Source organism: Podarcis cretensis, assembly GCF_951804945.1.
Source record: "Podarcis cretensis genome assembly, chromosome: 3".
Classification (NCBI taxonomy): domain Eukaryota; kingdom Metazoa; phylum Chordata; class Lepidosauria; order Squamata; family Lacertidae; genus Podarcis; species Podarcis cretensis.
Window position 1 is genome coordinate 638,535 of NC_137172.1, and position 10,930 is coordinate 649,464.

The 10,930-nt window shown below is 57.8% G+C and overlaps 1 protein-coding gene across 1 annotated transcript; it reads right to left on the bottom strand.

The window, feature by feature from the left end:
* Positions 1–1,452: 1,452 nt before the first annotated feature.
* Positions 1,453–9,272, bottom strand: ABHD1 (abhydrolase domain containing 1). The gene is made up of 9 exons (XM_079968852.1): positions 9,051–9,272; positions 7,213–7,373; positions 6,894–7,073; positions 6,003–6,048; positions 5,726–5,838; positions 2,416–2,589; positions 2,186–2,234; positions 1,917–2,082; positions 1,453–1,831 (listed from the first exon to the last, which is right to left on the bottom strand). The coding sequence occupies exons 1-9, from the start codon at positions 9,255–9,257 to the stop codon at positions 1,581–1,583; spliced, it is 1,347 nt and encodes a 448-aa protein (XP_079824978.1). The 5' UTR covers positions 9,258–9,272; the 3' UTR covers positions 1,453–1,580.
* Between the last annotated feature and the right edge of the window lie 1,658 nt (positions 9,273–10,930).

A 10,930-nucleotide genomic window follows, 5' to 3' on the forward strand; every position in this document is an offset into this window, starting at 1 on the left:
CGTGAGGGGCTGTTTTGTGCCAGGACTGGGAGCAGTGGAGGTGGTCTGCCACGTGGCACCCCTTCCCCGCTCTAGGAAATGGCTGCAGCCTGGCAGCCCCCACTTGGCCTTGTGCCCATGGGTGTCGGGGCACGAGGAAGAGGGGAGCAGGGGGGCTTGTGCCTTTGGTGGGTACATGGGCTTTTTAGGGGTTGCATGTGCCATCAAGCTGCGGAAATGCTGATCAGAGCAGCGGGTTGGACTTAGATGACCCACGACTTATGCGATGACCCAACTAAGCCACTAAAAATTCCCCTAAGCTGTAATCTGACCTCCTTCCTCTTGCTCAACTCCGGTATCTCTTTTCCCTCTGTGTAACTCTAAACCCCTCGCTTTCTGCAGCTGAGACGATCCTTTGCTCCGCCATGTGCAAAGCTGTCAGGAATCTCTCAGCTGCTGCTGGGCTCCTCCAGCTTCCCAGGAAGCTCACATTTCCGCAGGTCAGCTGTGAGGATCCTGCTTCCGACGCCATTGGCTCCCAGTTGCTGTGTCCTGAAATGATGACGGCCCTTTATTTCCCCAGCAATGAAGTTGTATTACGAACGGCCTTTGCATGCCACCCTCTGCCCTCATTGAGGGGCAAGCAAGGCTTACCCGGTTCAGCGGCAGCCCAGGTGTGCTCTGAGCTGGCTGCCCATCACCCCTTGAGGGAGTCAACCAGGAAATCAGAGGCTGGAGGGCGACAAGGCCCAGAGCAGTTGTGGAAAGGACAACTAATAGTCTTCAGAGGGTCGGTCTCCACCCAAGCCCACACCTGCTGCCTAACATGCAGCCTGGCTCTGAGTGGCACTGAGAGATTTTTGTGTGGTAGGTGGGGGTAGAATGTCCACATTTGTGTGTGTTTATTTTACAGGAAATTGACCCAACTCAATCAAAGATCTCAGCCCTTTCTCTCCTTTCACCAGTTCGGCCTCCTCTGGTCGCTGCTGGCTGGGAGTGGCTCTCTTGGGTCTTTATTATTATTATTGATTATTGATTAAATTTGTTAGTCACTTAGGGCAGTCCAAAGCGACTTGCGACCATTTTAGATGGGTGTCCTTTGCCAGCTGTTCTGACTCTCTATAGTTCTTTAACTGGCAGCCGCTCTCCGGGGCTCCAGACGGAGAGTCTTTTTCCGCAGCCCTCCCTGGAGACGCTGCCAAAGGGGTTTGAACCCAAGGCCTTCTGCAGACAGAGCAGCTGTTCAGCCCCTCAGCTCTTGCTGCCCCCCCTCCACCCAAAGAAAGAGGGGAAAGGGCTCGTCACTGGGCTGGAAGCAAGTTTCTGGGCAAAAGAAGTGCAGCTTCCTTTGTGCCCGGAACGGAAGCAGCCTCACGCCAAAGTACTGGAAAAGCCATCTTGTATTCTGCATGGTCCTGGTGCTAGCAGCGCTGCTAGCTGGAAGCCCCCCGGAGGACAGAGGCCAGGCCCTTGGAGGGGCTGCTGGCCCTCCTGGCCTCTGGTTTCCCCCCTTGGAAGGAGCAGGGCAACAGGCTCAGGCCCTCCACCTGTGGGGCTCACAGGGCCTGCGCTAGGGGCCTCCTCCTCCTCCCTGGTTCTGCTTAGGAGGTTGCCACCTGGGCGCCCGGCCCCTGTTCGTGGCACTGCTGCAGCTGCTGCTCCTGCTCGGCTGCCACGGCTGCCGCCAGCTCTTCCTGGTGCTCAAAGACGGCCCCCGCAAACTGGGCGAAGACGCGGTCCATGTAGCTTTGGTGGCGCGGCAGGAGTCCCTCCAGGAAGCCGATGTGCCCCCCTCGTGCCGTCACCAGCAGCGCCAGGGTGGAGACGCTCTGGGCTTCCTTCATGGGGATGGCTGGAGGAAGGCAGATGGGGGTCAGTCGAGAGCAGGAGCCCCGGGGGGAGAGGGGCGCCCGCCTAGGGAAGGCCGGGGGACTCACCGTGAAGTGGGGAAAAGGGGTCGTCGGAGGCGTTGAGGCACAGCACCGGGACCTGGAAGCTGTGCACCTTCTGGCAGGGGCTGGCGGCCTGGTAGTATTCCTCGCAGGAGCGGTAGCCAAAGGCCACGGCCGTGTAGCGCTCATCAAACTCCCGGATGCTGCGCGCCTGTGAAGAGAGAGCACAAAAGCGTTCGCTGTGGTGTTGCAGGGGGGTTGGGCTGGATGACCCTCGGGGGTCCCTTCCAACTCTGTCAGGGAGGGGGCTGTACCTTCAGCACGTGGTCCACGTCAATTCGCTCAGCAATGACCTTCCTGTGCCTGAAAATAGGGTTGAGGTGTGAGAAGGGAATGGAAAAGGGGGCAGCTGGGGGGGGGAGGGGGGTTCTGGGAAGGAAGAGCCGAAGGGCAGGGGGGTCTTGGGGCCCCTCCCTCCCAGAATGGGGCCATAACACCAGACCTGCCTCTGGTCCACACACACACACACACAACAGCCACGCACCGCTGGATGAGCTTGCGCAGGTTGGCCGTCAGGTGCTGGTTGAAGAGCACCTGGTTGAGGGGGCTCTCGAGGGAGTGGGTGGTCTCAAAGGAGTCCCAGCTGACCGAGCACGTCATGGCGGCCACCAGTCCGGCTTCCGGGCCCTTGCGCCCCAGGTAGTTCAGCACCAGGATCCTGGGGGCAGGAAGAGGAGTTTGGATTTGATATCCTGCTTTATCACTACCCAAAGGAGTCTCAAAGCGGCTCACATTCTCCTTTCCCTTCCTGCCCCACAACAAACACTCTGTGAGGTGAGTGGGGCTGAGAGACTTCAGAGAAGTGTGACTGGCCCAAGGTCACCCAGCAGCTGCATGTGGAGGAGCGGAGACGCGAACCCGGTTCCCCAGATTACGAGTCTACTGCTCTTAACCACTACACCACACTGGCTCTCCAGAGGGATGCTTCAAATGGATGGAGGGGTGGCTTTGCCCCAGGTACGTTCTGGGCACAGCTGGACCATCAACCCCTGTCCTGCCCCCCCCCCAAGCCCCTCTCTATCGCAGGCGGCCCCTGTGATTGGCCAGCAGCTCTCTGGGAAGCCCTCTCAGTCTGGAGAAAAGGCAGCAAAACAGAAGTTTATAATATGAAATAAATAAAGTCCTTTATGTAGCACATAGTTAAAGTGTGGAACATTGCAAGATTCAGGATGGATTTTAAAAAAGGACTTCTTCACACGCCACAAAGTTAAACTACGGAACTCCCTGCCACAGGAGGCAGTGCTGGCCACCAACTGGGGTGGCTTTAAAAGAGGAGGAAAGGGCCGTCAATGGCTACTAAGCACGATGGCTCTGCTCTGCCTCAACGCTGAGAGGCAGTGATGCTTCTGGATTCATAGAATCAGAGGGGAAAGGGACCCAGCGGTCATCTAGTCCAACCCCCCGCAATGCAGGAATTCCAGTCACCAGAGGAGGGAGGACTCATGCGCTTGAATCCTGCCCTTTAGGACCACTGGGGGAACAGGATGCTGGGCTAGAGGGGCCAGCGGCTTGATCCTGTTCTTGCGCCTCCCTGCAGTGTACTGCAAGCGGCAGCGGCACCCTCCTCTTTTGGGCCAAGACTCAGGGCAGCTTCCAGGCTGCTCAGAACATTTCTTCAGGTCCAAACCGCTGCAGGCCAAAGGCTGGCACCCCCCCCCCCAGAGAGCTGCTCCAGTAAAAGCCCACCCGCCCCCATTCCGGAGTATCGCCCTTGAGCCACTTCTGCTTTGCTCTTCTGCTTCTGCTTTGCTCTTCCATCCTCTTCCACACTGGCAGAAGAACGTGGGCAAGTTCTGGAGGAGCAGGCCTGTGAGTCCAGAGGGGCAAACGGGGCAGACCTGGAACATCTGGAGCCATCAGATCTGCCACATCGGGGCTTATAGGACATGAACACGAATGGCTGCCACAGGCCACTTCCAGGGTCACACCGGAGCATTCCTCTGGCATTCCTAGTACTGGGGGTCCCTTTCGCAAGCAGACCGGATCTGGTGGTGGAAGGGGGGTACAGCCCCCTGGCACCCCAGAGCTGGACTGAGACCCTCGCTCTTTTTGGTCAAGGTTATCAGCTGAATTAAAAGATGCCTGCTTCTTGGGAGAAAAGCGATGACAAACCTAGACAGCATCTTAAAAAGCAGAGACATCACCTTGCCAACAAAGGTCCGTATAGTCAAAGCAATGGTTTTCCCAGTAGTGATGTATGGAAGTGAGAGATGGACCGTAAAGAAGGCTGATCGCCGAAGAATGGATGCTTTTGAATTCTGGTGCTGGAGGAGACTCTTGAGAGTCCCATGGACTGCAAGAAGATCAAACACATCCATTCTTAAGGAAATTAGCCCTGAGTGCTCACTGGAAGGACAGATCCTGAAGCTGACGCTCCAAGACTTTGGCCACCTCATGAGAAGAGAAGACTCTCTGGAAAAGACCCTGATGTTGGGAAAGATGGAGGGCACAAGGAGAAGGGGACGACAGAGGACGAGATGGTTGGACAGTGTTCTCAAAGCTACCAGCATGAGTCTGACCAAAATGCAGGAGGCAGTGGAAGACAGGAGTGCCTGGCGTGCTCTGGTCTGTGGAGTCACGAAGAGGCGGACACAACGAAACAACCAATCAGCTGTACCTCTGAGGGCTTCCCAGGGGCTTTCCTGTGCCCCCAGCTGGCAAATTTGCTAGTAGGGGAAACCTTTCTGTAGCATCAAGCAGAGACTGACGCTGCTGGGAGCAAACTCCTGAGTCATAGGAGCAGGAAGGTTGACTCACCGGCTCCCGTAAGCACCACAGCCGGCCAAGCTGGGCTCTGCCTTCCCTTTCACCCAGATGATCAACCGCAGCCGAGTCCCGGTTGTGTGGGCGCAAAAGCCTCTCCAGCATTTCAGTTCCTTTCCCCTCCAACCATGGCTGGATTCAGGACACAGGAGGTCCGGCCTGTGGGTCCCTTGAGCGAGGGGCACCTTCCCCCTTCCAAAGGGTTCCCCCAGGACACCCTCGCCCCTAACTGGCTTAAGAGAAGGGGCAGGAGGAGCCGTTGGGAAGGAGACCCACTGGCAGGAGACTCCGCTCCAGAGTGTCCTCGCCCAGGACTTAGGTGCTGCCAGGAGCTGTTTCTGTGCCCTTTGCACCGCCACCCTGGAAATTTGTTTTAGGGGAGAGGCAGCTTGGCTCATAAACAGAGTCCTAGCAGGATGCAGAGGTCATCCTCCAGCTCCTGCCTTCTGGGTGAGCCCTGGAGTGAGGCTGGCAAGAGAACAGCAGGATCTGACCAAAGGGGCCCTTTGGGTCCAGCCCCCTGCTCTCACAGGGGGCACCTGAATGCCCAGAAGCAAGCGGGAACTGAGCGCCACAGCCCCCTGGCTCCTTCCTGAAGTGCCCAGCACCCAGGATTCAGAGGGGGGGACACCTTGGCAGTTCCTGGGGGACAGAAGAGAAGCCGGCCTCAGGCGGGGGGGGGGGGGGTCTGGGGGGGGGGGAGGCCCAGGCTTCTTCCAGCAGGTACCTCCTGGCTCAGCTCAGCAATGCTTCTGAATCTCAGTTCCTGGAAACTGCAGGCGGGGAGAGTCTCTCTTGTGCTCAACTCCCACTTTAGGGTTTCCCACAATGGGCACCTGGTCGGCCTCTGTGAGGACAGAATCCTGGGCTAGAAGGGCCACGGGCCTGATCCTGCAGGCACTCCTGGTGCTCTTTCCTTTCTACGAGGCCCAAGCTGGGAGGCAGCGGGACTCCCCATCCTGGGGCAACAGAGCTGCTTCTCTTCAGCGCAACTCCCCTTTCCCACCCGCCTCCCCCCGCCGGAGCCTCACCCGCCAAGCGAAACGCCCACTGCCATCAGGGGGGCCCGGGGGAAGCGGCTCTTGATGTGCCCCACCACCAGCTCCAGGTCTTCGGTGTCGTTGGCGCAGAAAGCCCTGTGGGTCTGTGGAGGGAGGAGGAGGGAGGGGAGATGGTGGGTGGGGCTTGCCTCTTCTGCAGAGACAGGGAGTTGGGGTGCCCATCCTGCCTTCGCCTTGCAGCCCCAGGGAACCCTTCCCCCCCCCAGCACCCAAGGGTGCACCGCCCCCCAGCTGTGGCCACACTCACCAGCAGCTCCTCTCCTTTGCAGCCTCGGTTGTTGAAGACAACAGCCCTGCGAGGGAGACGGGAAGAGAGTGAGAACCAAGGAAAAGGCTGCAAGTCACGATGGCTACATGCTATGCCTGTTGCTGGGAAACAGCAGCTGGGAGGAGAGGGCCAAGACCCTCCTGCCCGGGGGGTCCTGGGCAGGGGGGCGCACCTGGTTGGCCGCTGTGGGAACCTGGATCATGGGCCCCCCGTGACCAGACACAGCAGCCGGGCTCTTCTCCGTTTATTGTGATTGCTAAATGGAACCTCCATAGACAGAATCAGTTTAACTTACGGTGGAAAACAAGAATGGGAAAAGGCAGTGGTGCGTAATGGCTAGAGTGTTGGACTAGGACCTAGGGGTAAAGGTAAAGGGCCCCCTGACCATTAGGTCCAGTCGCAGACGACTCTGGGGTTGTGGTGCTCATCTCGCTTTACTGGCTGAGGGAGCCGGCATACAGCTTCCGGGTCATGTGGCCAGCAGGACTAAGTCGCTTCTGGCGAACCAGAGCAGCACACGGAAACGCCATTTACCTTCCCGCCAGAGTGGTACCTATTTATCTACTTGCACTTTTGACGTGCTTTCGAACTGCTAGGTGGGCAGGAGCTGGGGCCGAGCAATGGGAGCTCACCCCGTTGCGGGGATTCGAACCGCCGACCTTCTGATCTGGTTTAACCCACAGCGCCACCCGCGTCCCAGGCCCTAGGGGAGCAGGGTTCAAATCCCCCCCTAGGCCATGAAACTCGCCTCTCAGCCTACCCTACCTCACAGGGTTGTTGTGCGCCACCTTGAGAGAAAGGTGGGGTGTAACGCAACAAGTAATAGCACCGCCGATGCCAGGACCCCCCCCCCGGGGCGCCCTTTCCCACCTGTAGCCCCGTTGCTGGACGCCAAGGACCATGTGCAGAATGTAGGTCTCCTGGCTGTTGCCCGTCAGGCCTGGCAGGAACAGCACAATGGGGCAGCTCTCTGGGTCAGGATGCTGCCCGCTCTCGCCATCAGCCCAATCCAGCAGCAGCTGGCCTCCGTCTGCGGTCCTCAGCACTTCACTGGATGGGAAAGGCAAGGAGGAGCAGGCTGGTGAGACGGGCTCCGTGGCATCATACCCCATGCCCACCATCTCCCCAAGCAGACTGGCACCGGCCCCCACCTCGGGCCTGGCTCCCTCCCCTCCCTTGTCCGGCTGACCTGCGGTAGGAGACGGGCGGGCTGGACTTGAGGAAGACGCGGACGATGGTCTGGAGCCGTCCTTCGAAGCACCACGGCGTGGGGTAGAAGGTCTCGTTCACGATGGGGCAATATTTCTCCAGGAAGGAGCGGAAGGGCTGGCAAGCCACCAGCAGTGGGGGCTGCGGGGGGGGGGGAGAAGAAGGTCACAGGGAGCTCAAGCTCAGGCGGCCACAGTGCTGCCCCAGAGCTCTCCTTCCTTGGAGTTCAATATTCCTGTATTACGGGGTTGGACTAGATGACTTCTAGGGGTCCCTTATAACACAGAGGTTGCTTTCCTGCCTATTGCCAAAGGGCCTCCGGCTGGCATTTATTGCGCCCCTGGGCAGGGTCCTCTCCTGGTTTCACAGGGAGACTTTGCTCACCCTTTCCTGCAAAAACGCCTTTCACAGGCAAACTCCTATTGCTGCCCAAAAGTCCTTCCTAATGTTTAGTTGGGATCTCCTTCCTTGTCATTGGAATCCATTCGTTTGGGTCCTGCCCTCCGGAACAGGAGGAAACACGATCCATGTGAGAGCCCTTGAGATCTTGGAAGGTGGCTATCATAATCAATCATAATCATAATTTATTATTTATACCCCGCCCATCTGTCTGGGTTTCCCCAGCCACTCTGGGCGGCTTCCAACAAAATATTAAAATACAGTCATACCTCGGGTTGAATGTGCTTCAGGTTGAGCGCTTTCGGGTTGCGCTCCGCGGCGACCCAGAAGTAATGGAGTGCGTTACTTACAGGTTTCACCTATCGCGCATGCACAGACGCTCAAAATGACGTCACGGGCATGCATGGAAGCGGCAAAACGCGACCCACGCACGCGTAGACATGCCGGCGCGTCTTACATTCCATTCAGGATGCAAACGGGGTTCCGGAATCCCAAGGTACCACTGTACAGTAATGCATCAAACATTAAAAGCTTCCCTGAACAGGGCTGCCTTCAGATGTCTTCTAAAAGTCTGGTAGTTGTTGTTCTCTTTGACATCTGGTGGGAGGGCATTCCACAGGCGGGTGCCACCACTGAGAAGGTCCTCTGCCTGGTTCCCTGTAACTTGGTTTCTCGCAGGGAGGGAACTGCCATATCAGTGGCGGATTTGGGGGTCTCCAATTTCAGGAATACCACGTGTGCAACACCAATATTTACGCCAGTTGCGCTTCCTTTTCCTCTCTTTTCCTTCCTAAACACCCCAACTTCTTCCACTGTTCCTCACAAGGCTGTTTTCCAGACCCTTCATCGTCTTCCGCCCACCTTCCAGCTTGTCCATTCCCTCCTGAAACCGAGCTGCCCAGAACCTCAGAAGGTGCTTCCCTGCCAGGGAGAGCCAAAACCAGGCGTGGCAGGGAGGAATCTAGTTTCTGTCCCTGATTATTGTTCTGGCAGACACCTAATGAATACTTCCCAACCTGTTTTCCAAAGCGGGGGTTTGCCGCACGTGTGTCAGCCTCACACGCCAGCCAGCCGGAGGCAGGTGGGCAGGCAGGCAGCCCACCCCGCCGTCTGGGGCAAATGCCAGGCTTGGCCCCGAGACCCCCGAGGGAAGAGAGAGCAGAGATCCCACCCCCATCCCCGTGGCCCTCCCGGTGCCTCTTGCCTCCACCTCCGGACCTGGCCAGGGGTCACGTCGGGCTGCCGTCGGGGGAGCTGAGCTCGCGGGGGTGGGAGGAGAAGGGTCCCCCCCAGCCTAGTCCCTCGCCCGCAAGAGGGGTGCCAAGGATGCCCGGGATGCCCTCTCCCCCTGGCCAAGAGGCTCAGCCTCCGCCCGCCCCGTCGAGGCTGCCCGGAGCAGCGCCCGCTTCCCCGGCTGACCTTGGGGACGCGCGCCCAGTAATAGGCCAGCCAGCCGGTGCTGAAGCCCAGCAGCAGCGACAGTCCCAGCATCTCTCCGCCGTCCGCGCCGTCGGGCAGGTGCTGCTGCTGCTGCTGCTGCGCCAACCAGGCGCCCAGAAAGTGGCCCCGGACGGGAAGGCGCTCGCGCAGGCGCACACAGCCGCCCGGCCTCACCGGGGAGGCCATCTTTGGAGCGGGCGAGAAGCCGCGCCCCGCCTATCTGCGGCCATCTTTGGGGCGGGCGCCCCATTCCAGCCCGAAGGAGCCCAAAGGAGGGAGGCTCCTTAGCCCAGTTTCTGGAGGAGGAGCTGGCCGGAAGAAAAGCAGTGGCGTAGCGTGGGGGGTGCAGGGGGGCCGGCCGCACCCGGCGCAACATCGGGGGGTTAGGGTTAGGGGGCGCAAATCCACGGGTTAGGGGGCGCAAATTACTTGCCTTGCCCCGGGTGCTGACAAGCCACGCTACGCCACTGCCTCTGAGAGCTCTGTGCATGCTCAGAGGCACTCTTCTTTGCCTCCCTTCCAGGCTGAGCAGTGGAGAGAGGGAAGGAAAGAAAATTTATTTATTTATTTATTTATTTATTTATTTCTATCTATCTATCTATCTATCTATTAAGAGACGCCTGCTTCTTGGGAGGAAAGCAATGACAAACCTAGATAGCATCTTAAAAAGTAGAGACATCACCTTGCCAACAAAGGTCCGTATAGTAAAAGCTCTGGTTTTCCCAGTAGTGATGTATGGAAGTGAGAGATGGACCGCAAAGAAGGCTGATCGCCGAAGAATGGATGCTTTTGAATTCTGGTGCTGGAGGAGACTCTTGAGAGTCCCATGGACTGCAAGAAGATCAAACCTCTCCATTCTGAAGGAAATCAGCCCTGAGTGCTCACTGGAAGGACAGATCCTGAAGCTGAGGCTCCAAGACTTTGGCCACCTCAGGAGAAGAGAAGACTCCCTGGAAAAGACCCTGATGTTGGGAAAGATGGAGGGCACAAGGAGAAGGGGACGACGGAGGACGAGATGGTTGGATAGTGTCTTCGAAGCTACAAACATGAGTCTGACCAAACTGCGGGAGGCAGTGGAAGACAGAAGTGCCTGGCGTGCTCTGGTCCATGGGGTCACGAAGAGTCGGACACGACTAAACGACTAAACAACAACAACAACAAATCTATCTATCTATCTATCTATCCCGCCCATCTGGCTGAGTTTCCCCAGCCACTCTGGGCGGATTCCAACCAAATATTAAAATACAGTAATACACCAAACATTAAAAGCTTCCCTAAACAGGGCTGCCTTCAGATGTCTTTTAAAGAGAAGATAGCTGCTTATTTCCTTGACATCTGATGGGAGGGCGTTCCACAGGGCAGGCGCCACTACCAAGAAGGCCCTCTGCCTGTTTCCCTGTATCCTCACTTCTCACAATGAGGGAACCATCAGAAGCCCCTCGGCTCTGGACCTCAGTGTCTGGGCAGAACGATGGGGGTGGAGACGCTCCTTCAGGTCTACTGGACCGAGGCCGTTTAGGGCTTTAAAGGTCAGCACCAACATTTTGAATTGTGCTTGGAAATGTACTGGGAGCCAATGCAGATCTCTCGGGACCGGTGTTATGTGGTCCTAGCGGTCACTCCCATTCACCAGTCTAGCTGCCGCATTCTGGATTAATTGCAGTTTCCGGGTCACCCTCAAAGGTAGCCCCACAGAGAGCGCATTGCGGTACTCCAAGCAGGAGATAACTAGAGCCACTCTGGCAAGAGAGTCTGCGGGCAGGGAGGGTCTCATCCTGCATACCAGATGGAGCTGGTAAACAGCTGCCCTGGACACAGAATTGACCTGCGCCTCCATGGACAGCGGTGAGTCCAAAATG

Coding starts and splice junctions, on each gene's coding strand:
- ABHD1 (XM_079968852.1), bottom strand. CDS start 9,257: ATGGCCTCCCCGGTGAGGCCGGGCGGCTGTGTGCGCCTGCGCGAGCGC. Junction 7,074..7,212: donor CCGCCCGTCTCCTACCGCAG/GTCAGCCGGACA, acceptor TTTCCCATCCAG/TGAAGTGCTGAGGACCGCAG. Junction 1,832..1,916: donor CCCCTTTTCCCCACTTCACG/GTGAGTCCCCCG, acceptor GCCTTCCTCCAG/CCATCCCCATGAAGGAAGCC.